Below are 27,764 nucleotides of genomic sequence, written 5' to 3' on the forward strand. Positions count from 1 at the left end.
TTTATTAAACAGCAAAATCAAAGACATAAAAAGTATTATTTTATTAGAAATCCAATGTAAAATAAAATTTTATTAGAGAATAAACAAAAAAATAAATGTTTATTAATAATAAAAAAACATATTTAAGGAAAGTTGGAAAACCCAAACCCAAAGGCCCAAGCCCCACCAGCCAGCATTTTTCATTTTTGTTGAGGCGGGAAAAAAACCAAAGCACATTAAAATGTGTCTTTTCGCGGGCAGATAGAGAAACAAAAAAAACAAACAAACCCTACCTTCTTCCCATTCCCATCTATCAGAATCAGAGTAATCCAAGAAAAGAAAAATGCCTCCGAGGAAGAAGAAGCTCAATCTACAACAACAACAACAACAACAACAACAACAACCACCTTCCAAGTTCGGCATTCAGCACTTCTTCGAACGCGCTTCTCAGAAGCAGCAACATCTCCAACCCCACACCACCACCACCACCACCACCGCCAATGCACCACCACCAGAAGAACAACAACCACCCAACGAGGTGTCTCCGCAGACACGCTTCAAATTCTCACCTGGGATGGTAAGTGGTAACGCATTAGAATGTTTTTTGCTTACTGGGTCTGTTTTTTTTTTTTTTTTTTTTGCTTGTGGCGTTATGGTGGGGGAGGGGGGGGGGGGTAGATTCCATGACTTTAAGACCACGCCTTTCTAAACACCTGTGTCGGCCGCCCCAAATTTTACACTTGTTTTAAAAATTATCTTCCACTTCCGGGCATTGAGGATCGTGGAAGGAGTTGCGGCAAAGGTGAAAGGGGGTGCAAGTTTCAATCAGAGAGGGTCGCGCTGTTGGAAGTTGTGATGCAGATGCCTCCATTCTCAAAGCTGTTATTCATCAATGTCTTCGTTATTTTTTTTCGTTTCATTGCTTTTGGACTGGTCATGACTGTTGTGCAGAGAAGAATAGAATCACTGTGAGTTTTCTCTCATGTTAATGTTTGGTATGGGCAATGCATCAAACAGAAAATGGGCAGCTGAATTGACAGGTTTCATGTGTATCAGGTTAACGTGAGACAGTTGTTAACAGAACAATAAGGGCATGTTAAATATGACCATGGGTTTTATTCTACATTTTGGTGGCAGTAACGTGTTACTTTTGCTGCTGTCTAAAGCTTTCTTCCATTTCTATTGAGCAGCAGAGCTTCAGTTTTGACATATGAAAACTAAGTTTGGTTGAGTAGATTAGGTGGCATTAGTTTTGTTGTAAATTACTATTCTTTTCTTAGTATTGGACTGGATCAAAGTATTGTAGCATACCATTTTAATCTTTGAAAAATGGCAATATGCAACTTATCTTGTTTTTCACTCTAACCAAGTAATGTAGTGTACCATTTTGATCTTTGAAATATGCCTATGAGAGTTCGTGGGATGGGTCTGAGTTGGATGTTGCTGCATGCTGTTGTAGAGTGTATTCGAATTTTATATTTGTAGGGGAAAACCAGTGCCAGAGTTTCTGTTTGTTGTAAATGGGTTTGGTTTCAATTAGTATGTTTCTCTTGGCTTATATAAGAAAAAAATCTTCAATTGCAATGTAGCTTCCCCTCCCCCTTTTTCTTGACTTGTTCTAAAAAATTTAAGTAAAACGTGGTGTGCAGTTGGTGAAGCAGAGCCAGGATGAGGTGGTTGACGAGGTTACCTGGAAGATATCTCCTGTCAATGAGAGGCTCCAGGCGGTTTCGAAATACACGCCGGAAGTGATTAAAGCCTTGGCCGCCTCTTCCAAAATCAACTTGTCGCCAATTCGCAGCAGCGGCAACAAGGAGGTAATTTTTTTTTCATCTCTTTTTCTTTTAATCTGATACTTATCATTAAGAGAAATGCTAACAACACCCTTCTCATTTAGTGAGTCTGTCTTCATTCTATAGTTTTCAATAGATTTTAACTTATAATAGTGCTGTAAAAAATGTTTTAAGGAGTGTGCTGTTTGTACTCATTTCATCATCAATCTGAGTGAATGAGTAAATGAATGATATTGTGCTGCAGACTTGTCTTGATAAGGTTATTACTTCGCCGACTCCCAAGGTGCCATTGAGCTTCAAAAGGATAAGCTCGGCCCGCGATGTGAGTGGACAGAGCCCCTTCAGAACTCCACCATCGTATCGCCCTGACAAGGTGATTCCTTTTGTACAAAAATGGAAGCTTAAATATTCCGTTTCCTTGATTGACTAATGCTCTTGGAAATTTGTTTGTTTTATCCTTCTTGTATATCAAATGACTAGTTTGAGTTTCTTCTTTGCTGTTACTTGTAGGTGCAGCGTGTCAAGGATATTGAACGCATCAGACCATGCGACAATCTTTTATTAAGGCAGAACAAAAAGGTTAGGTTATGTTCTGTGCCATATTCATTTTGGTGAAGTGGATATGAAAGAAAGAAACTTTGGGATCGAGAAAGAGAAGAAAATCATTTAATTTTGGAATTAAAATGAACATGATATAAGTTTTGACATGACTGAAACGTAATTCTAAAGGATGGTATCCCAAACCATGCTTAGAGTTAGAGAGAAATGGAACCTCAAATGTATGTACGGAATAGCCAGAATCAATCACTTTAGCACATTTTGATGCATTATAATTCATGAGTTTTAACTTGTAAAACCTTGTGCTGCTAAAGTTTTATAAAAACTACTATTTTTTTTTTATCAGTGGTCAATGAAAACTAGTTTAATAAAATTTCTTTCCCTTACCGCTATGGAGAGGATCCCTCTAAAGTCTGAACCATTGTCAAACTTTATGTGTTTCATAAAGGAGTCTTGTGACCTAATACTTGTCATTCTCTGAAATGCTTAAACTTTTGTACTTTGGAAGCCACATATTAACATGAATATTTATTTCTATAGGCATTGCTTGAACTGTTAGATCAAGTTGAGGATGCCATTGCTGTTGATGATGTTACAGTTTGTAATAACAACACTTATTCCTTTAAAGTTCCGCAAGATCTAATTGCTAATGAGCTTCCTGTCAAAGTCAATCCTACAGTAGAAAGGACTAAATCAGATATACCTAAAGAGGTTGTTGATGTCTTCAGTTCTAATTATTTGGTTTTGGAGGTATGATTTTGGAACCAAGTTCTGTTTTAATGGTTTTTTGGTTCACAAAAAATGAATTCTGATTGGCTTATTACTATTAACTTTCTAATTTAGGTATCTGAACTTAGGTCTGCTGATTCATCTGATGCCCCATGCTCATCATACAAGGTCTTGTAAGGCTCATTGCTACAACTTCTTACTGCTTCTAAGAATCTGACAAATGATATTAGTTGATTGACTGCTTTCCAGGTGCTTCGTTTGCTAAATGAACAAACCGGAGAAGAGAGGGCTGTAAACCTTCATAATGAGTGGTAAGATGGTGTGCTCTATTGTACTTGGGCTTATATCGGTGTGCCTATCTGGCCTTTCAATCCCATATATTTTGTATAATAAAACATTTTATGTTATTGTTGTAATGGAATAGTACATGGCTCAGTTATTGTTCTCTGTTTTATTTATTATTTTTAGTTATTTATAGTAATGCTACTTAGTGCATGCTTGATATAAATTGTTTTTGGGGGTAATAATCACCTTTTTTCCCAAAAATTTCTTGTGAAGCTGACAAAAATAAGTGATTATTCTTTCAGAATAAGTTGAGTCAAATATGCACTTATATTAGGGTTGCATTCATTCTCCTTTGGTTATAAAATACACAGATATAAGGTGCTAGACACTTGCTTGACTCCAATTCAAAGTAATTCATTTTTTCTCTTGATCCTTTTTCTACATTTATTTACGTTCTATCCATTATAAAGGGGAGGAGCACCTAACTTCCCCCAAAGTAACTCTAATTCTCCGACCAATGGGGAATGGGGATTTCATTTCACTGCTTTTGCAGTAGCATGTTTCTCTCTGTTTTCTTGTGCCTCTTTCCATCCCAAAATCCATTCTTCTTTTATCATTGCATGTCTTGGGGATCTACTCTGCTTCAGACTATCCTGATCTGTAACATCCTGAGGTTGTATTGTCTCCAGGCTCTGCATGTGCTCCTATGTGCCTGCCAGCCATTGCCATTGCATTGTTCCAAGTGATATATAGAACAATATTAACCACAAGCTATAACAATTTTTCTCACTTATCAGAGTTATTATGAACTCTTGGCATAATGATACAGTCAATGGTAGTGCAAGCTTAGAAGAGTTGATGCTGTAACCCTTAAATGCTCTTCTTTGAGAGTTTGGGAGTGAGCATGGAGCTCTGCTTGAACTTGCCTGGTCTGCTATGATACAGCCACACTGGCCACTATTGAGTGTTGACTATCCTGCTAAACATAGGTTGATTATAGTTTCATTTGGGAGATGATATTGCCAGGATGAATTCCTATTTGTTTTGTCAATTTGAATAACCAAACATCAGATGTATTTGTTACTTTTTGTGGAGGGGCATCTGGATAAATCCAGACCTATGGATGCCTAATTCTTGCAATACAGCTTGTATTAGGACACCATAGGTCTACACATAGTATGACAACAGTGTAAATATAACAGTACCACTTGTACTAATCTTAATATTATAATACATATTACTTTTTGCTGATAAAAAAGTCTCTCTGGTACTTGATTTACTACATTTTTCACAGGCCTGTTGCAATCTGTATGCTCTATAGGTTGAGAGGGCAAATGAGTTTGTAGTTGTCATAATTATTGTAGTTATAATTGTATATAGCTGTTTTACTGCTGTGACAAGCTTTACACAACATTTTTTTTTTTATTTAAGTACCAATTCAATAGAATTAAGGCAATCCACTCCATTTCACAGTAACCAGGTTTTCTCTATTCATTCAGTTTTGCTGTCATTTACTCAAGTTATAATCATTCTTGTACAAGAATATCCAAATGTTTGAGTTATCAGTTTTGTATTGTCCTTCCTGTCAATTATTGTCTTTCTAATTATAATATTTCTAGCATTTCTAATTCTTTTTCTAAATCATCACAGGTTTGATAGTGTAATTGCACCTGGAGATACTGTGCACATAATCGGTCAATTCGACCTGGGGGGAAATTGTGATATTGATCACAATAAAAACTTTTTGATTGTACACCCAGATATTCTAGTGTCTGGAACACGGGTAGTTATCTTTTTCGCTCTCAACCATAGTACATATTTCCATTTGGAACTTCAGTCTTCTACCTTAATTTACTATGGGAAATATAATATAGGCGATTTATCAAAAAATTATTAATGAAACAATGATTTATACAATCTAATTATCCAACATTACTAATTACTGTGAACCTCTGAGAATTGTGATGAGCTTTATGTTTATAATAAGCCACTGATGTTTATGACTGTTTGAGTGTTTATATTTGCTTGTTGTAATGTTAAAAGGTTTATTTGTTCCTACTTTTTCTAATTGGGAAGCAGGCTTACTGTTGTTTACTGCACTTGTTTCTGTGTTTTAACAGATGTTCAAATATAGTGTTGGATGTATATTGTATTGTTATCACATTTTCCACTTTGTAGTCTCTCTTTGCTATTATTTTATTAACTTAAGCATCGTATTGAAAGGAAAGAAGAAAATAATGTGATGTTATTTAAGATAGTGCATAGCTAAAGGGGAGTTATGACAAAAATGTTTATATTTAACCTGCATGCCTGCAAAATGTTATTTTAAATATTTCTCTTTCTACACATATCAATGCCTTAAAATTGGTGGTTGAAGCATATATGTCAAGTGCAATTTGTGTAGTCTTATAAAATTCAATCAATTTATTTTCTAGTTCAACTTAAGAAATTTGATCCTCTTTTGCCATTCATTTCTCTGAAATGTAAGAAACTGGACACTTTTCAGGTTATATTGTGTGGTGAATGACCTTATAGCAGTTCAATGTATTCTATGATATATATTTATGTGTGCATCTGTGTATGTGTAATTTCTAATATGAAGGTTTGTTCCAGGTTGCTGCCAGTTTAAGTTGCCCAAGGAGAACTGTCTTAGACGAGAGGTTAAAAAACAATGATTACTCAATTATAGCATTAACTGGAACGCTGCTGCACCAAATTTTTCAGGTACATATATTCTCTCAGTCTGATGAATCAGACTTTAAGATTTTTTTTTAAAATTTTTTATTCTTCAATTTCATCTTGTTTTGCGGTGAAGAAACCCATGGTGGTGAGAGAGAAAGAGATAAAATTGTAATATTATGAAACCGTTATTGTATTATGAATGAGTTAGTTACAACAGAATTACACAGTAAGGTATATATGGAGAATTCTAACTACAAAAGTAGTTAGCTTAACTAATTAACTCTTATGTTGAGTCAGCAATGAATCAGCTGTATCTACTATACACTATTATGCGGTTTGGTTTATTGGTGCAGGCTGGGCTTACGAAAGAAAATCCTACAGTAAATTTCATGGAAGATTATGCAGAAGTGGTATTACAGAGAAACATTGAAAGTTTGTATGCATGTGGAGGTATGATATTGTGTCTTTATATGTATGACATTTATATTTATATTTATATGTACACACAACTCATCTAAAGTTTGGAAGTTAATCAACAGAAATTTTTCTTCAATTTAACTTATTGAGTGTTGACTCCGGACCATTTCTTTTGCATATGTACATTGAAGTAAATGAAAATGATGTTCGCAAAACCTTGAGAGATGCTATTCCTAGAATATTGAGTTGGATCAAGCAGTTCAAAAATACGAAGGTACATCAAAATGGTTTATTTTTTCTGAAACATTTTTTATTTTATCCTTTGTAATAGAAGTAATTCCTTTTCTGTTGCCAAATGTAACTGATACTTGAAGGCCATATGGTCTCTTTGTAACTTCTCTTGAATATGTATTTTCAGATTGATGATTAGTAGCAATCTCAATAGGTATAGCAATTAGAGATGTGATTTATATTTATTAAAATTGTGACTGATGGCTTGGTGTTTTGACAGGAAAGAAAAGACCTCAGTGTCAATTTTGGATTTGATGACGAGCCAAAGAATGTTGGCATATCAGAGGCTAGCTCCAATTTATTCTCTTGTGCTTAACTAACTGATCTTTTACATAATATCATGGGGACATAGATATGCATCTTGATTCTTGTAGATGATGCACAATTGTAATAGCTAAACAAGTTTTGGGGAACACTTCTAATGTTTAATTTCTCCACAAATATGCATCTACCTTTTCAATTTGGTTATTGTTGTGCCTTTTCTCTCTTGTATTTTATAAGAGTGTTTACTGTTGTGTGTTGTTATCATACACACATTAATTTATTTATAATCATAGGTAGAAGATAATTAAGGAAACTGAGGAAAAAGAAATCCTTACATATCTGTACAGATATACCTAATTTCCCTTTTTACATCCAATCATATTAAATCATATATTTAACATATTTAATATAATTTTATCTCTTGTCTATGGTTGTGTTTTATTTGAGCCGTGTTTGCTAATTTAGAATGTGAATGTTGATAGTGTATTGCCCGTGTCATCCGAGATGTGCTCATAAATGCTTCTTAGATTGTCCTTAATATTGTACATTTCCCCCAAAATGAACATTATATGTGTGTGTATATTTATATTCTGTTTGTGATTAATGTTGTAGGTAATTGATATTGAAGAGATGGCTTGGGCTCCAAAATATGGTTTGAAAGGAATGATTGATGCTTCAGTCAGAGTGAAAATTCAATCACAAAAAGATGATCCGGAGGAAAAGATCATGCCATTAGAGTTCAAAACTGGAAAAGCACCATACAGCCAGGCAAGTTCTGGTCCTCATTTAAATTCAATCATAAAGAATGAGATAAGATAGATACTCCAATGAACACATTTACAGCACTAGAAAGATTATATTAATACTAATTATTTTTGGTATTTTTAACTTACAACTCTTGCATTTCAAATCTGCAGTCATCAGTAGAGCACAGGGCCCAAGTAATTTTGTACACTCTCCTAATGTCTGAAAGGTGCAAACTATTAATTTCTAACAGTATATAGAAGATTTCTTTTCTGAAGCTTTTATTTATTTTGTCTTGATTATATTAATAGGTATCAGAAGGCTGTTGATTCTGGTCTTCTATACTATCTCCGATCCGACCAGACACAGGTAAGATTTGTTGCTTTAGATTATCAGTTTCTTTCTGTTATGAAAATGTAATATTGTTTTATTTTTTATTTACAAAGGGTATTGTGGTTCAAAGATCTGACTTAACTGGGCTTATAATGCGGCGAAATGAACTAGCAAGTGATCTTCTTAAGGCATTAACTTTGCAACAACTGCCTCCAATGTTACAGGTATGGGCTTTTCCATAATTTATATAATGTATTTTTAACAACTTCATTGGATTGCCATTACGAGCCTTCATTTTCTGATTGTAGAGTCCTAGCATTTGCAAAGGTTGTCGCCATCTTAATGTGTGTAGCATTTATCATAAGGTACTTCTTTACCTTTGGAAGTGAAGAAACTTTGCTAACAGTTATAACCGCTTCTGCAATAGACCCTGTTATGGTTGTATCTGCTGATGATTTTAAGGTTCAAAATCATGATTTACTTAGATGTGTTTTGCATAGGACCAAAAGTGACTAAGTTTTTTCCTCTTCAGATTTCTATATATAAATAAATATATTTTGAATTGCATTTTTACTTCTATAATAAAAAGGTCTTACTTTAAAATAACGATTCGTTTAATCAATTCAACCATTAAATAAATAAATTTTGTTTAATAACACACCCAATCGTCCGGCTTTGCTGCACTGTTTTCCTTCCAAATCATTATTACTGAAAATAATGTTTAGTGTTATCTAGTGTCATGTCCATAGATGTTACACATTTGTCTGTGCTCTGTTATATAATATGATTAATTAATATGTACTATAGTAATAAGGATATACAAAAAATCGAAAACAATATTTTTGTATGAAGTTTATCATTTTATTGCATGATTTGAGCACAAATCTATTCTAATTTCTAGGTAATATGTCTATTCATTTTCTTGTGACACTTTACTGTAAAATGCTTTAGGCACATGGTGGAAGCACAGAGAGCAGTGGGTTGGGAGAAGCTTTTGATTCTCTTAGTAATCACATGACATCTTCACATTCTAAGTTTCTCTGCCGTTGGGATCGCTTGATTGACTTAGAAGCTAAAGAGACTGAGGTTAATTTTCAAAATCTTTGTTCTAGTTTTACCCTCGATATTTGTTTTCAATCAACTTGTCAGTTTAAAAGTCTTTGTTTTTCTTTTACTTCCCTCCCTTTACTGTTTCAGCTTTTAAAGAAAGGGGTGTTGCAATCACATAGATTAAACAGTGGTGGCCTTTCTTCTATTGTTCTTGATGCTTCACAAGGAATACCTCATCAGAAATCTCTCAATGATAATAAATTCGTTTATCATTTCATACAACAAGATTCTTCTTCTAGCCTCTCTGGAGTTTTTGATGCGTCTTCTAGTGCCTCGTTGAAAAATGATTTAGATTTCACACTTAGAAGTGGAGATCATGTGGTATGAATAATTTACTTTTACTATTTTTGAAATATTTTTTTTGGTAAGGTATTTCTGAATTAGTTGATTTAGTTGTGATATCTACATGTTTGACAAAATCAAGGAACATTTTGGAATGTGGTGTGGAGTGGACAACCCGTAAAATAGCTGTTGTAGTGAAGAATGCACACAGTGGAGTCCTAACTCCTAACTCTTAAGTCTGTTTAGGAAATAAGAAGAAAAGCAAGGGCCTATCCAGAATAAGTAGGTAATAGTTTATAGATATACAATATAGGATTAGAACCCGAAAGTCAATAAATATAATAGAATGTAGAATTGGAACAAAAAGGCATGTGTACAGAAATATAGGAAAATAGAATCACAACGAGACATTAAACATGTTGCCATTGGCAACAAGGTAGTTATTAAGGATAGTGTATTAAGCACACGGTGAATGTGCTTGAGGTAATTATGTCCTTTTTATCCTGTACTGCATTGTACTAGCCTAGTTTTTCATATAGAGATAGAGAGATTTTCCATATAGAGATAGAGAGAGACACAACAGAATTATGCTATATTGGGTTAGTCATATCGTAACCTACAAAGTACGTCTAGGTAAGTCCATATATACTATCAATCATAGTTATCAGATCGTATAGCAGTGTGTTACTGCCAACCCCAAAAAGGCTATAGCTGGATGATCATCCTTATCATTTAGGTTCTTCATTTCTCCCATCTGCCACTCATTACAACCATGAATCATCAATTTAGGAGAATGGGATCAATCACATCGCAACTTTCATAGTGATCTTGTAGAAAACTTTTATTCCACTAAGAATTATTGGTTACGTGTAAGATATAAATAGGGATTAGGTCAATAGTTGTACACTAATTTAGGCCCAAAAATCAGGAGAGATATTCTCCTTTAATTGGCAGCAAGCTAAAAAATGAAATAATATACAAGAGGGGGCTTATCAATCGGACAATTCCATTATTGTTGTATATTTGAATAAATCTCCTAAAATTAATGTCTGAATGAATTGCCTAAAGAGGCTCTATCACTGACATTCCCCTTCAAGCTGGTTGATAGAATTGGATCTAATGTTCTTATAACTGGGCCTCAGAAGAGCTTTAGTTAAAATGCCTGCAGTTTAGATAGACCATAGATGATGTTACATGATCAAGACTAATACCCCATGGCCAACCTTTTCTTCTATGAAATGCTGTTCAATCTTCACATGCTTAGTTCTATCAAGATGAACTGTTCTTGGCAATGCTTATGACAACTTTATTATGACACAAAACTCTCTTAATTTTGCTTGCCTGTTCATTGTCACTCTGATATAGATTAGAAATTGGCATTACACTTCAGACAATCTCATGGAAATTTTAGTTGACAGAGCCTATAAGCCAGTCATTCAAGCAGTACTAAAGAGATATTATTGTTTCCTACCCATAAAATGGATGTTTTTATAACTGCCTATTGTAAAATGGTTGTGTTATGCATCTTATTTTATTACTGATGCCATTATCTTCTAATTCTTATTTTAACATGTTGTGTGACAAACAAAATATCTTCCTTTTGTATTATGCAAATGATACTGCTAATTCATTTGATCATGGACAGGCAAGAATGTGCACATTAACTTGAATTATATGTGTTGATGGACATATCGTTGATGCCGTAGTTTACTTAGGTGAAATCATCACTGCGAGGGATCTACTGCCCTTTCAATATGTGAAAATTGCAGTTTGAATACTTTACTTAAGAATTAGAAGTCCCAGAAACTTGTTAGAGACTATAAGGATGAGAGAGAGAGAGAGAGAGAGAGAGAAAGTGAGGGAGAGAGATGGTGAGAGAGATAGAGAGGGAGATGGCGAGAGAGACAGACGCGGGGCCAGAGAGAGTGATGGTGAATGGATACGAGTCGTGTCCAAAAAAGATAGACGGTGGGAGCGAGGTAGTAAGGATCCTAGGCGAAGCTTTGCCGGCACCAAGCCGGTGCAACAACTCAACCATACACGCACTACTTGGAGAGAGTTCAGACGTTTCAACCTTTTACTTCACGAGGTTTCCTGAGGATGCTACTGAGAGGGACCTCTGGTTTCATTTCAAAAAATGGGGGGATGTTAGGGAGCTCTTTATTTCTAAGAAGAGAAACAAAATGGGCAGGAGGTACGGCTTCGTGAGGTTCAAGGGGGTTTCCGACGTCCGTGCACTAGAGAGGCAACTAGATAACCTTGTAGTGGGAGGCCTGAAGATATACGTGAATATCCCGAAATACGCAAGAGAAACGGGGAGACCGGTGTCTAGAAAAACAGAGCCCAATCTCCAGGAGGTGGGTAGCAGTCAACGCCCGATACCACCTCAATCAGCACCTTTTCAGCAAAGGGTCCCTGCGCCGTCGTACGCAAATGTCCTGCGCAGAGATACAAGGCTCACAAAGCAAACGCGAAATGCAGATCAGGCAAGCTTCGGTCAAGAATGGTCTCAATCATCAGTTTACATCGACACCGTGGTTGGAGCTAAACCGTGGTTTTCCGAGGCGTGGGTGGGGCGTTTAAAGCATATATCCAGCTTCGACAAAGTTGACGATGAGTTATCCTGGGAACTAGGAGCAGAAATAGTTCCCAAGTATTTAGGGGACGATATGATCCTACTCCTTGGACTTTCAGATTCCAAAGCGGAAGAAATGGTCAATGAAGAATCTCAGCGTGGAACGACGCCATTTTATTCTCTGGAGAAATGGAATCAAAATATCAGAACGGGTCACAGATTAATTTGGGTCCTCTGTTGGGGGATTCCTTTGATGGCGTGGGATACTGCAAACATTCGCAAGATCGTAGCTGCGATAGGTGACCTGGTGGAGGTGGATGATGATGTGGAGGAGCTCCGTCGGCTGGACCGGGCGAGGGTGCTTATCAGAACCCCATGGAGGCCCGCAATTCAGCACACGGTGAACCTTGATATCGGCGGGGAGGTTTATCAGGTCCACATAGTTGAAGAAGCAACGCATAACTCCGGAAAGTGTTCCTGTTCTGGTCGTAGCAACTTCGGCTCATCGGAGGAAATCTCCTCGTTCGACGGCGACACCGACGACACTACCTTGAATGATGAGGGACCGCCGGAAATTGACAAAGAACCACCTGGGGTCGACGGAAACTTCGTCACCGTGGGACAGGTTAGGGGTAACTCACTTTTACCCGGTGGACAAACCCCCAATGGTCAGAATCCAGGTGCTGAACCAGTGGATAATAACCACGGTACCTGCTGCGCTGCCAATCAGCAAGGTGAATCAGTATCGGGAGCTCTAAATGGAAAGTTTTCAGAGACGAGCCCCATTGTAGAGATAGCGGAGGACTGCGAGAAAAAGGAAATAGCCACAGATGTCAGGAAGTCAGACGTCGGGATGAGGGAGAAGCAGAATAAGGCAGACGGTCCTCACCATTTGGATAAAGTTGACCATTTAGGAAGGGGGCAGACAATAGATGAGAGAGATTTCATAGGGTCACAGCTGGCAACACCCTATGACTTGTGCAATACAGGTGTCACCTGTGGAGAGCACGTGAACCTTGACGAAGGCAACGTTTCCCCTGCCTCACGTGATGTTAGTATTGGGCCTTTGAAGTCGGGCCTAGCAAATACCACGAAAACTAATGCTGATTTTTCACAACTCTGGCCTAGCCCGACTAAAAAGCCATCTGAAACTCCTGGAACATGGAAGGTTTACTCTAGAGGCAGGTGGTGCAAAAAGAAAATGTTTCTAAATAGTGTGGACTGCAATCTACCGGAAGAAAATGACACGAGTAGCTTGGCTGTTGATAATGGGCCTATGAACCTGGGCTTATTAAATAGCACAATTGCAGCACCCCAGCAAGCTAAAGTAGCATCAGATACTTCCCCCATGTCTGATTCAGTCCACCTTCAGGAGGCTGAACACCATTGGAGTGTGGTACAGAATTTGGGAATGACCTGCGACCTGAACCATGATAGCATCATTGAAAGTTTCCGGGCCATGGAGAACAGAGATAAGAAAGAGGCAGAGAAGCTGGGTAATAGAATTCGTGCCTCATGAATATTCTCTCATTCAATGTAAGAGGACTCGGGAGGGGCGTCAAATGGAGTGCAATCAGGAGGATGGTGAGGAAACACAATCTAGACCTACTGTGTCTTCAGGAGACGAAGAGAGACCGAATCGACAAACCACTGTGTCAAGCCCTATGGGGAGATGGTGATGTAAGCTGGGAATCGCATCCCGCAGAAAATACTGCAGGGGGCTTATTATGTATATGGTCTGATAATAGATTTAAAGTAGAAAGAAAAGTAACAGGTAGGGGATTCATTATGTTGGATGGCATATGGGTCAGCGAAGCTCAACACGTCTGTATAGTAAATGTCTATGCTCCCTGTGATTCTCAGAACAAAAGACTTCTCTGGGAATCCCTCAGGCAGCAAAAAATCCTGTGCCCAAATGTTTTATGGTGTCTGATGGGTGACTTTAACAGTGTTAGAAACCCTTCAGAGAGGGTGGGCCTTTCTCAGAGAGGAGTGGACGACAGACTTATCAGAGAATTCAATGACTGGATAGCGGATCTCGAAGTTGAAGAGCCGCCATGTGTGGGGCGTAAATTCACCTGGTTTAGACCAAATGGTGCTGCCAGGAGTAAATTGGACAGAACATTCGTATCAGCTGAGTGGTTCTCTAAATGGCCAGCAAGCACACAATTTATTCTGGATAGGAACTTCTCTGATCACTGTCCTGTTCTGTTCACTTCAAAATATGTGGATTGGGGACCTAAACCCTTCCGTGTTCTTGACTGCTGGCTCAAGGACAAGTCTTTCTCGAAAATGGTTCACGATTGCTGGTCACAGTTGCATCTAGGGGGGTGGGGAGGTCATGTTCTAAAAGAGAAGATCAAGCGGCTTAAAGTAAGAATGAGATCCTGGAACACTGAGCAGTTCGGTGACACATTCAAGAAGGTCCAGAACCTACAGTTCGAATTGAATAAGCTGGAAACTGATATTGCTGACAGGCAATTAACTGATCAAGAGAATATGCAAAGGAAACAACTGCAACAGGACCTTTGGGCAGCAGCACAATCATATGAATCACTAGTGAGGCAGAAAGCAAGGTCAAAATGGATCAGAGAGGGGGATTGTAACTCCCGGTACTTCCACTTGGTGATTAACTATAATCGTAGACACAACGCTGTGAACGGATTGACTATTGATGGCTCCTGGGTTGATGAACCAGCTAGAGTAAAAGAGGAGATTTACAGGTTCTTTCAACAGAGATTCCAGGACCCCCACCAATGCAGACCACAGCTGAATGGGATTAGCTTTAATACTGTCGGACAGCAGGAACGTCAGCTGCTGGTGGAAAGTTTCAAGGAGGATGAAATAAGGAGGGCGGTTTGGGACTGTGGAGGTGAGAAAAGTCCAGGCCCGGATGGACTTAATTTCAAATTTATCAAGCATTTCTGGCAACTTTTGAAACCGGACTTTCTTCGCTTCCTCGATGAATTTCATACAAATGGGGTCTTTCCAAAGGGAAGCAATGCCTCTTTTATCTCCCTAATTCCAAAGGTGCCCGAGCCTCAGAGCCTTAATGACTTTAGACCCATCTCTCTCATTGGCTGTACCTATAAGATTGTGGCTAAGTTGCTGTCAAACAGGCTGAAGAAAGTAATGCCAAGTATCATAGATGAAAGGCAGTCTGCTTTCATACAAGGTAGGCAGCTGCTGCATAGTGTGATTACTGTTAATGAAGTGGTAGAGGAGGCAAAAAGGGGTCGCAAACCATGTTTGGTGTTCAAAGTTGATTTCGAAAGGGCTTATGACTCCGTTTCGTGGGATTACCTACTACATATGCTGCGCAGAATGGGCTTCTGCAGTAAGTGGATCCAATGGATTCATGGCTGTCTCAAGTCTGCTTCTATTTCGGTTTTGGTAAACGGAAGTCCTACCTCTGAATTTTCTCCGCAAAGAGGCCTACGACAAGGCGACCCTCTAGCTCCTTTGCTGTTTAATATCACAGCGGAAGGCCTAACCGGACTCATGAGAGAAGCAGTTAATAAGAATCATTTCTCTGAAGTTCTAGTAGGAAAAGACAGCGTCCCAGTTAGCATTCTTCAATATGCTGATGACACCATCTTTGTTGGCGAGGCAACTATGCAAAATGTTGTCACCATCAAATCCATTCTGAGGGGATTCGAGTTGGCGTCTGGTCTTAAAATCAATTTCGCGAAAAGCTGTTTTGGTGCAGTGGGAAAAACTGAACAATGGACTAGAGAGGCTGCTGAACTGTTGAACTGCAGAATCCTCCCCATGCCTTTCAAATATTTGGGAATCCCCATTGGGGCAAACCCAAGGCGGAGTGAGCTGTGGGATCCGATACTTCGGAAGTGCGAGAGGAAGTTAGCTAGATGGAAACAACGCCATTTATCCTTTGGGGGGAGAGTGACCCTAATTCAGTCTACCCTTTCTTCGATCCCCATTTATTTTCTCTCTTTTTTCAAGTTACCAGCAAAAGTAGCAGATAAACTCATTGGAATCCAGCGCAGGTTTTTATGGGGAGGGGGATCGGAGCAAAAGAAAATAGCTTGGGTTAAGTGGGAAACTGTTTGCCTCTCAAAACAAAATGGGGGCCTGGGCATAAAAGACATAAGAACCTTCAACAAAGCTCTTCTTGGAAAGTGGAGATGGGATTTGTTTCATCAACATAAGGAGCTGTGGGCCAGAATACTTGCTTCTAAATATGGCGGATGGAGATCATTGGTTGATGCTAAAAGAGTCAGCAACGAGTCAGTGTGGTGGCAGGATTTGTTGGCAGTGACCCATGACCAACAATTCAATAATATACTTAACGAGGGAACAATGTGGAGGGTGGGGTGTGGGGACAAAATCCGTTTATGGGAGGATCGCTGGACTGGCAGTGGGCAACCACTAATGCTGAAATATCCCAGGCTATATCAGATATCCAGTCAGCAACAAAAGTTAATTCTGCAAATGGGGACCTTCATACAGTCAGCCTGGGAATGGAATCTTTTGTGGAGAAGGCCCCTATTTGACAACGAGGTAGCATCGGCTGTTGGGTTTTTAGAAGACATATCTCACATCACATTACAGCAACACGAAGCAGATAGTTGGACATGGAAACATGAGTCCAATGGTTATTATTCTTCTAGGAGTGCCTACAGACTGCTACAAGGGATTTCAGATGTGGCAAGCATGGATGATATATTCAAGGACTTATGGAAGCTGAAGATACCGACTAAAGCCACGATCTTTGCGTGGAGGTTAATTCGAGATCGATTGCCGACTAAGTCTAATCTACGGAGAAGGCAAATAGATATAAGTGACAGCCTATGTCCTTTCTGCAGTATTAAGGACGAAACTGCATCTCATCTCTTTTTTGAATGCAGCAAAATACAACATCTGTGGTGGGAATCCCAATCATGGATAGGGACTTCGGGGGCATACCCTATAAATCCTAGGCACCATTTTTTGCAGCACAACATTGGGATGAAAGGTGGGAAGATATACAAGAGGTGGAAGTGCTGGTGGGTTGCTCTAAATTGGTCCATCTGGCAGCAGAGGAATAAGGTTATTTTTATGAACGCCCCATTCAATGGTAGTAAGCTGTTGGAAGATGCACTATTTGTGGCATGGACATGGTTCAGAGCAATGGAGGAAAACTTTACAATACATTTCAACTTTTGGTCAAGCAATCTTCCAGCTGGTTTTCAGTAAACTAGGATGACACCAGCTGTGGTTCTGTAATCGTTGTAGCTTTATAGTAGGCTAGTAATCTCCTATCAGTCTGTACTCAGCCTGATATGAGGATTTACTAGCTTTACTTACATACTCTTGTATCTATAGTACCTCTGGTACTTTTTCATATATCAATATATATTATTTTTGCTGACCAAAAAAAAAAAACTGATGCCATTATCTTTTAATTAATAACTACTTTTTGGTTTACTTTTTAGATACTGAGTAATCAATCTAGCCATCAAATTATTGCTAAAGGGGTGATATCTGATATTAGTCCGATCCATGTATCTGTGAGTATTATAATACTGCCCCTTTTCTTTTTGGTTCTGAAATTTACCCTTTTGTAAGGTAGCATTTTTACTTCATATGATCATATTCACAACTTTTAAGTGCATATATCGCCATTACCATCATAATCCTTGGTTGGACAGTTGTCTTGCTGAGTTGATAATTTCAAATTATTTACATTGTAAAATTCCTCTAGGTTTCCTTTTCCAAGCGTTTACGAATTCCTGGGAGTTCTTCCACTGCACATGATCTCAGTCAGCAGGTTTGGAGAATTGATAAGGATGAATATGTGACTTCATTTGCTATTATGAGGTGCTTCTCTGACTACTGCTTCATTCAAAATTTAATTTGCTTAGTGTCTGCTGGTATTAAAAGTTATTTAATTGTATGATTATTTTTTGCATTTGTTTTGTAGGTTTAATCTTGTACAGCTTTTTCTACAAAATGATCAAAGTGCTCATCTGCGGAGGATGATTGTTGATCTTGAGGTGAATTACTTACTACATTTCTGTCTGAATTACTTGCTACATTTCTTTATGACTAACTACTTGACCCTTTCCTTTGTTCTGATTTCTTCTGGCTGAAGGCTCCTAGATTTGACAGTGGATCTTTAGTTAGTCAGGATCCAGCGATATCCTATGTTTGGTCAGAGAAGAGTTTGAATGATGACCAACGTGGAGCAATTCTCAAGGTTTGCATGAAGCTTTAATTTCTTGACTTTCTTTTCTAAATTTAACATGCAAGCTGGTTTAGTTTATCATTAAAATGATTTTTCTTTGTGACTCAGCTTTGTTATTGATTTTCAGATACTTACAGCAAAAGATTATGCACTTATATTAGGGATGCCTGGAACAGGGAAAACATCCACATTGGTCCATGCTGTGAAAGCCTTGTTGATTAGAGGGACATCCATTTTGCTAACTGCGTATACAAATTCTGCTGTCGATAATTTACTCATCAAATTAAAAGCACAGGTATCCATGTCAACATATTATATTGTCTTCATGTATTATATCATATCATTAAATATGGCTACATGTTGCTGGAAAAGAATGCATGCCATTTATTTAAATTGTTCCGTCAACTATTCTCCATAGTCCAAAGGTCTGAAGAAGATGTGATTGATTGGAAAAATATGAAATTAGAGTAAAATAAATACCGGGTTTAGGCAGTTTTGCTTTTGGTCTAGAAAGCACTCAAACCTCTAGGAGTGGTTAAAATGAACTTAACACATGAACTTAATGCAGCCATGAGTCAACAACTTATCTCATTTTTTGTCTCATTGAGTAATTTTAGTCTACATTCTATGTGAAGCACAGCAAACATGGCTTAGAGTGAAGCACATTAACATAAGCACTGTTTTTTGTCCTCCATAATAGCTTCTATCAAGCATCCTCCTTTTATCAATCAAGTTCAATTTATCAATTGTGGATGGTGGTCTATGGTGGAAAGCCAGAACACTGCCATATGATATTGTGGATAACATTGTGGACAATTTCTAGAAGCATGGTGGATGAATTAAAAAATGTGTGTATATATATATATAAATACAAAAAGAAAACTGCTAAATATAATAAATATTAATAATAAAAACTAATAACATATATGGAGATAATAGATTTAGAAATATATTCTATTAAATAAATTCATATTCATCAAGTCTCATAACATAAGCATAACTTCTCATAAGATCACTACCAAGAAAGATAAAAGCTGCACAACTAAAAATGTACACAAGAATATGTTAATAATCTCACCCTCTTGATGCTCCTTCTTTCCTTTCCTCTTTCCGAATATAATCATAATTCTTCTTGTCAGATAAAGAGGCATATCCTTTAGCTTCTCTTGAATTCTCAATCAATATTTTGCAATTCTTGCCTTGATTGCTCAGTTTTATCTTCAGATTGCAATTCTTCAACTTTAACCACTTTCTCTTTTCCTTTTCTAGTTGAAGCACTTCCTGAACCCTTTTTAGAAACTCTTGCAGGTTGCTTTATTTTCTTATACCTAGGAAGGGGAAGGTTTTCTGGTGGACTGCAGATTGACTACTAAGAAACAAAGGGAATCAAATTCAAAACCAATCTTAAAACAGATTCAGGTTGTTTTAGAGGAGTTTCTGGAGGTTTTTCAAGAACCCTGAGGTCTGCCACTGTTTGGTCCTCTTAATTTTGAAATCCCCTTCTACCACTGTTTGGTAAACTGTAAACCTTGGGCTCTTGATACCATTTAGAAAGTAAGAGAAAAAATTCATATATTATTCAGCAGTGAAAGTACTGCTTCAATAGAAAGATTACATTAAAGTCTTCCTTGAATCAAGGAATGATAGGATAGTAAAAGGAAATAAATAAAAACAAATAATGATGGAGATCTTATTTCAAAAATAAAACAAATCAAATTGCTGATTCCTCTAGTATGGAGATTTGCGACATCTCTTAATTGATACACTTAAAATTCACCTACTGTGTGTCTGCCCTGTGGCTTCTGCTATGTCCCTTCACCTAGGACTTCTACTGTGTCTTTACCTTAAATCTTCTGGCCCGTGTCTTCTACCTGTCCCCATGTTCTATTCCAGTTTCATGTAGCACCATGCTTTTTAGCTTCTACTTTGGTGAACTGTCAAGGCTTATCCTTTAGTGATTCAAAACTTCTGTTTTATTTCATTATTGTTCTCCCTTTCCTGTATGAAATCCCAGCATGGCAGCTTGGATTAAATCGATTTGATTGATGCCTTGCATGGTGTGCTAAATTATCTTTACTGATGCTTGCCTCTCTGTTATCTAAATGACTATCATATATTGTGTTTCCTTATGTTCTTCAATTTCTACTTTTTATATGTCATATTGCATGTCATTAAAATGTAAATGGATTTAGGGGATTGATTTTGTACGAATTGGAAGACATGAAGTAGTGAATGAGGAGGTTAGAGAACACTGCCTCTCAGGTTTGCCAATTTATTGCTTGTACACTCCCTTTTTAAGTTATAATAATATTTGTAATAAATCTTTTGACCGTAGTTTCTATTTCAGCAATGAATGTACAAGGTGTTGAAGATATCAAAATAAGGTTGGAACAAGTCAAAGTTGTTGCAGTTACTTGTCTCGGCATTTCTAGTCCCTTGCTTGCCAACACGAGGTTTGATGTATGCATTATGGATGAAGCTGGACAGACAACTCTACCAGTATGCTTATTCCTTTCGTATATTTTTCAGCCTACATGCGATACTTATTATTATTGCTCATCATTATTTAAAATATATATATGAAACTGGAGATCAGAGCTGAAAATCTTGTTACATTAACGCCAGAATTTACTCTTTGCTATTTATGTAATCTGATATCAATAACAAAAAAAAAAGAGTTTTTGTTGAGAAAAAAACTCAAGTCCCACATCAACTAGAGATAAGGCCAAAATAGAGTATATAAATGGAAGACAACCCTCACCTTATGAGATAACTTTTGGGGTTGAGTTAGGTCCAAACCCACATTCTAAGATGGTATAAGAGCCTATCCTAAATCCATTAAATGGGCCACCCACCATGTCATTCATGCTAAGCCCAAAAGTGCTCTGGGCGTGAGTGGTTGTGTTGAGAAAAAATTTTTGAGTCCCACATTGGATAGAGATAAGGACAACTTAGAGTATAAGTGGGAGGCAACCTTCACCCTATGAGCTAGCTTTTGGGGTTGAGTTAAGCCTAAACTCACATTCTAAGAGTTTTTAGGAACAAGGGGCCTATTACTAAAGTGTATTCTAGAAGGAATATAGGAAGATAACTCATAAAAACTTGGTATCTTATTAGAAACAATAAGGGCTTTCTTACCTCAATACAGTGTTTAACTTGCAGAACTTTGAGGGTCTGAACCTCCCAATGCTCAAAGGCCCCAATTCTCTCACAAATGACAAAACTGATGTCTCTTCCCTTCCTACTTATTTATCGGCAACATGCCTTATTCAGTCTATCTAACTCACCAATGTAAGGGTAACTAACCTGTCATAAGTAACTGCTTTTAGGGTTACCTAATAATAACAAACTGGACTGACTCACAAGTCAAATTAGTTGGCAAGTTACATGGGTCAGTTAGGTAGTTAGGAGTTATTTTGCTATGCGAGAAATGCTTAAATAACAGTGTAGATACTGCAGTGGCGTATTTTTGGAAACTTGTGGAGAGTGACGAGACTTGAATTTTCAGTAAACCATTGCATGATTTCTCTCTACCTCTTTGCGTACTGGTTTGCGAACTTGGGGAACTCACCCTTTAAAGCTAGCTTTTAAGGGGGAGAAACAAGCACACTTAAATACTCCAATGAGCATCCGATACTACTTGATGTGGGGCTTAGGCACCCCATAATAACCAAGTGCCTATCATATAAATACATATAAATAATGGTTAATGTAATGCACCTCAGTTACTATCAATTCGTGTTTCATTCTCTTCTATCTCTTGTCCTCCCTGTATAAGTAAAACTATATAAATACAAACAAAGCATGCCATAGGAAAAGTTAAGAAAAAGAAAATGATTGTTCATGTGTATGTAATAATGTTGTTTACTTTGAAACAAGTTTTGTTGTAAATATTGCCATTGCAGGTGTCCTTGGGTCCTCTAATATTTGCTTCGACGTTTGTACTTGTTGGGGATCATTATCAACTACCACCACTTGTTCAGGTATGCGTCTAAAGTATTTGGCCTAATAACATCGCAGTGTTTAACATTTCACTAACATTTATTTGAAAATTTTTATCTGATAATTCCTAGAGTGCAGAGGCCCGAGAGAATGGCATGGGCATAAGTTTGTTCTGTAGGCTCTCAGAAGCACATCCAGAGGCTATTTCAGCTTTGCAGAGTCAGGTATGTTCTGGATGCTAGATTTAGATTACAAACTTTGGTTTGGTCCTTTTTGCTCCTTCGTCTAATGACTTCACTTACTTGGTTAAAATATATACAGTATCGAATGTGTCAGGACATTATGGACCTTTCCAATGCCTTGATATATGGTGACAGATTGAGGTGTGGTTCATTTGAGGTAGCTAACTCAAAACTTGAGTTTTCAGGCTTAAACTGTGATTTGCCTTGGCTAGAAGATGTAAGGCTCTTTTAATCTGGATTCTGACTATCTTATCTGTTGAAGATTTTGCATTTATTGCTTAATTTTATCTATTCATAGGAGCTTGATCTCACTTGGTATTATAATAATAGATAGTACTACTTTAGGAAATATTGTCTGTCTTAATATAGACTATGTTGGGAAATTATGCTGAGCTGTATTTGTCAGTCATAAATAATGGATTGTCATACTCTAATAATAAATATGTTTATTATAAGATGTCTTCATAGTTCATAATTATTTTGGATAAAGTTCCAGTTTTAATAAAGTTGAGTGGGTGAATGTAAACTACACAATCTTTAAGGAAATAATTTGTCAATGTCACAGTTAAAAATATTTATACTAGGATAAGATAAAATTGTATTGTTTGTTTAATTGAATCTTATCTCTTCTTGTTTAAACATATGCAGGTTTTGAATCCTCGAAGACCTGTTATATTTATTGACACTGGTTTGTAAACATCATTTTCCTTTACATCCTTTTTATCCTAAAGTTCATTGTAAATGTGGTTGCTTATATATTTATTTTTCCATTTTAGACAAGTTGCCTGCTTTAGAGGCAAGAGATCAGAAGATTGTAAATAACCCTATTGAAGCTCAGATAATTGCTGAGGTAGGTCATTTTCCATCTTAGACAAGTTGCATGATAAATATGTTGGTGATCATCTTTCAATGGAAACAGGTTGACATCCAAACCCTAAAGTTGAACAATTTTGTGGGTTGACTGGATTGGTTCTTTTTCCTTTTCTGATTAAAGATTCGTTGGAAGGTGCAAAATCAATAGGTGTCGGAGCATGTCATTTGACTGTCTTGCACACAAATTAATTTTACATTTATTTATATGCAGGTTGCAAAGGAATTGGTAAAGAATGGAATCGGAAGTGAACACATTGGCATTATTACTCCCTATAATTCACAGGCAAACCTCATCCGGAATGCTGCTTCCATGACTTCCTTGGAGATACATACCATAGACAAATACCAGGTTAGGCTCAAGCTAGCATCAAGAATTGTTATCAATTAGGCCTTTGGACTTTTGAGCCTGTGTTACAAAAATTCAGTCTTCCTAATACAATCACAGTGTTTAACATGTCACTGACATTTAAGACATAACATAGCTGTTTCTGTCTGTTCATTTCCTTTAATTTTGTTTGTTCTCATTACACAGATAATGATCCTCATTACTCATAAACTGGTCATCTGTTTGTTTGTTTTGTCCAGGGTAGAGATAAAGACTGTATATTAGTATCTTTTGTAAGGTCTACCGAAAACCCGACAAGCTGTGCTGCTTCTCTGCTTGGAGACTGGCACAGGATAAATGTGGCTCTTACTCGCGCTAAGGTAATCCTCTTGTGGCTCAAACACTTTCTACCGTTTCCAGCAGACAGTTTTCACTACACTTGATCATAATTAAGCTCCACTAATCATGTTATGCTTAGTATTGAATAAATGCATATATAAAATGGATGAAAATGTTTTTTTTTCCCTGTTTTTCTTTCATATATAATTGTATATCATCGTACCTCATGTCATGATGAGAACTTTTGTAAACCCAACTCCCTTTAATTCAGAATTTATTAAACTAGCATTTTTAAATTAGCTCTTGATATTTTAAAAAATATTTCGTAATTAAGGGGAAATCCAACTAATTAATTGCTTTCTTATGAGTGTGTAACTAATGAGGAAGTTGTTCCTAGATATTTATTGGGTTATTTATCATAATCCAAGTACCTTTATTTCTTTTGGTTTTTATTTTTGTATTTTCATAATCCAAGTACTATACCTCTTCAAAAAAGAATGAAGTTTAATTATATATTGTAGCCATAAACCAAAAAATAAACAGTAATGACAGAAGAAATTGGATTAGTATAATGAAAGCTTTCTTGAAGGCAAAAGTCCTACTTAGAAGTTAGAACGAGGAATAAGGCTCTTCTTTCAGGTCTCAGGAGTCTTAATAATTATTCAGTGTTGTGTTTCTCGAACATTTAACACAACCATTTTTTTTTCTTTTCATACGCACATGAATATATTCCGTTAAGATGTTTTATTTTTTGTTGTGTCATAACTAATTTTGCTATGTTTTTGCTTACAGAAAAAGTTGATCATGGTTGGATCTCGGAGAACTCTTCTTAGGGTTCCTCTATTGAAACTTCTCATTAAGAAGGTTGAGGAACAATCTGGAATTTTAACTGTGACTAAGAAGGATATCTATCGAAAAAGTGAGCTCAAGAGATGTTCTCAAATGAGATGAATGGAAATTCTTTTACCCTTATTTTGATGGGTTATAATATTATATCATCATACAAATCTCATGTATGATGTTGTGATTGATTTAGAAATGTAAATCTATACTGTATAAAAGGAATTTTGTCACTCATCGAATAATGTAACGAAAAATATAGAAATGACAAAAGATAAACGTGAAACAATAGTTTTATATATTTAATTGTTGTAAAAAATACCTTTTATTTTTAACTAAGTTGATTTTACCTTTTAACATGAAAATATAGGTTTAGTTGACAATAATAATGGAACTTAATTCTTTTCGCGCAAATGTCTTTCATCAATTGCTTCGAAGGAAGGGAACTTGCCAAAAGAATCTATTCACGATTGTACTTTTCAAACAGGATTTCTCATCCCATAAAAGGGAGAACATAGGATAGAGATAGGAACCAGAAGAAATTTTTAATCAAAATTATAGCTAGCTTCTTTAATTAATTCTTTATAAATATTCAAATTTCTTCCTGAAAGTATAATTTGGTGGCATTAGTCTCAAATAAAAAAACTAAAATTTAATGTATAAAAATTGTGACATTAATTTTCCTGTTAGTTTTATCCATGATTCTTAATGTTGCTTATGTAACAGCTAAGGATTGAATTTTCATGAGAAAAAAAGTGTCACATTATCACATAGGAAAAAAGTATACTCAAATCCTGTGAGTATTCTAAAAAATATTTGCAAGATGAGTAATTATTTATAATATTGAGATTGAATATCTACTTATAAATTTACATGAGTATCAATGTAGATTCTCATATTATAATATGGGAGAGAATTTACTTACTCTAAAAATAAGTTTAAAATGTTACTCTTAATCTGGACTTTTTACCTTATTTTAATCTAACTGTTTAAATTAAACAACTAAATCCTCCTCACGTGACCTCTGTTCCTATCTTGTGGTCTTGTACAAATTCTTGAGCACCGGAAAGCTGTTCCAGCTCTCATCTTAATAAGGTAAAAAGGTCACGTGAGGAGGAGATCTAGAAGGAAAAAGTACCTTTTTACCTCAGAGGAAACTAGAAGGAAAAAGTAGGTGGAGATGGATAAGGTAAGAGGAAGCAATTTTCCATCACCTACTCTTGCTTTGCTTCTCAATTTCCCATCTCGTGATTCTGCTTCCCCTTCTTTAATCTTTTCTCATACTAAGATCTAAAATAATGGGTGAACAGAAAACAAGAGATCATTCATAGAAGACTAAAATTTCACTCACATAATAATAATAATAATAATAATGGGGTCTATGAGTAACTCAAATCCAAATCCATGGACTCCAAAGGATTGTTCTGAAGGAATTTGTAGCATCTATTGTCCTCAGTGGTGTTACATAGTGTACTCTCCTCCTACTCCAATTCTACTAGGTGATGGTGATGATGACCCTTCTGGATTTGAATTCTCTCCTCTCATAGTTGCTGCGATTGGAATCTTGGCTAGTACTTTCATCTTGGTCACTTACTATACCATTATCTCAAGGTTATGCAGGCAAAGACACAACACAAATGATCCAACAGAAGACGATGGAAACAGCGAATTGGCGCGAATTTCTTCGTCTGCCAATTCTGGTTTGGATGAGGCTCTCATCAAATCCATCAGGGTTTGCAAGTACAACAAGGGTGGTGGGTTGGTGGAAGGTCACGATTGTTCGGTTTGTTTGATCGAGTTCCAAGAGAATGAAAACTTGAGATTGTTGCCAAAATGCAACCATGCTTTTCATCTCCCTTGCATTGATACTTGGCTCAAGTCTCATGCTACTTGCCCTTTGTGTCGTTCTTCTGTCACCGCTTGTCCAAATCCGAATCCAAATTCTTCCATGGAACCCCCACCAAGAGTCATTGTTAATGCCTTGGGACACCAACTTAGGAGTAACCATGTTGTTGTTGTTGAGAGTTCTGAGGAACAACAGAAAGATGGTTAGTTTTGATGCTCATACTTTGAATGACAGTGAAGGGTATCATACATAGGGGAAGCTAATATTTGGGGAACAGATCTGCTTCAACAAGTACACAGAGATCCATGTTCACAAGGCATATACTATACATATATAGTAAGTGAATGAATTCTGTTCTTCCAATTATTTATTTGCATCTAATCAAAATAATTTGTCTTTTTAATTTTAGATTATCTTAGTGGTTGTCACTGTCGCCGTCACCCCAACCACCACAACTGTCACAACAACCAATGTTGTCACCAAAACCCTTGGTGCTCCTCCTTCCCGCATTTATACTATCATCCCTAAAACCTTCACCATTGTTTTAGTGGCCTCCAACCCTTCGGCCACCAACACCATGTCTCTCCCCTCCACTGCCATACACTAGATTAGACCAACCATTGTTGCCATGATCAAATTTTCCTGTGTATCACCATGGTTTCACTCCTCCCTCTTAAGAACCTCAACATTGGGTTTCAACACTACAACTATTGCCGCCACAGTGGCTAATGCTACAATCATTGCCACCACAGTCGTTGTCGCCTTTGCAATAGGCACCACCACAATGTCTGCCAACACCATGTCTCTCCCCTCTGCTATTATACCACACATCCAACCTGCCATCGCTACCATCATTAGGTTTTTTGGTGTACTGATTCATTCTTGCCTCGGTAGACCTTCAACATTGGACTTTTATGCAATGATCATCGTCATCATCTTAACCGTCATTGTCTCTGTCACACTGGTCAATGTTGCAACCATCGTTGTTGCATACCCAACCAACGTACCCCTATTTCCACCAAACCCATCCATTCTACTTGGGTACGATTCCTTTATCCTTGAAGAAAACCACAACTCTGCAACCAACTCTTGGACTTCTCATTCCCCATCATCAGATGACATCTCTAT

At 37.1% G+C, this 27,764-nt stretch overlaps 2 protein-coding genes across 3 annotated transcripts; both read left to right on the forward strand.

Moving 5' to 3' along the window:
- On the forward strand, positions 1–25,096 carry LOC100799415 (DNA replication ATP-dependent helicase/nuclease JHS1). Of its 2 annotated transcripts, XM_006582317.4 has the most exons (34): positions 8–556; positions 1,629–1,796; positions 2,017–2,145; positions 2,283–2,351; positions 2,871–3,080; positions 3,174–3,227; positions 3,309–3,370; positions 4,995–5,127; positions 5,958–6,068; positions 6,380–6,476; positions 6,635–6,717; positions 6,955–7,020; positions 7,611–7,766; positions 7,916–7,971; positions 8,054–8,111; positions 8,189–8,299; positions 8,384–8,440; positions 9,027–9,161; positions 9,273–9,506; positions 17,478–17,552; positions 17,747–17,862; positions 17,966–18,038; positions 18,137–18,241; positions 18,357–18,524; positions 20,422–20,491; positions 20,577–20,728; positions 22,135–22,212; positions 22,303–22,395; positions 22,493–22,630; positions 23,062–23,101; positions 23,190–23,263; positions 23,498–23,635; positions 23,872–23,991; positions 24,743–25,096. In XM_006582317.4, exons 1-34 carry the CDS (start codon positions 323–325, stop codon positions 24,899–24,901), a joined length of 3,822 nt encoding a protein of 1,273 aa, XP_006582380.1. In that variant the 5' UTR covers positions 8–322; the 3' UTR covers positions 24,902–25,096. The 2 variants fall into 2 exon arrangements, 1 of the variants encoding a protein (XP_006582380.1); XR_414977.4 differs by lacking the exons at positions 23,062–23,101; positions 23,190–23,263; positions 23,498–23,635; positions 23,872–23,991; positions 24,743–25,096 and having other exon boundaries at positions 1–556; positions 22,310–22,395.
- A 512-nt stretch (positions 25,097–25,608) lies between these two features.
- LOC100809014 (RING-H2 finger protein ATL52) lies at positions 25,609–27,230 on the forward strand. The gene has a single exon (XM_041016761.1). It carries the CDS (start codon positions 26,163–26,165, stop codon positions 26,841–26,843), a length of 681 nt encoding a protein of 226 aa, XP_040872695.1. The 5' UTR covers positions 25,609–26,162; the 3' UTR covers positions 26,844–27,230.
- Positions 27,231–27,764: the final 534 nt, after the last annotated feature.

Source organism: Glycine max, chromosome 6 (assembly GCF_000004515.6).
Source record: "Glycine max cultivar Williams 82 chromosome 6, Glycine_max_v4.0, whole genome shotgun sequence".
NCBI lineage: Eukaryota > Viridiplantae > Streptophyta > Magnoliopsida > Fabales > Fabaceae > Glycine > Glycine max.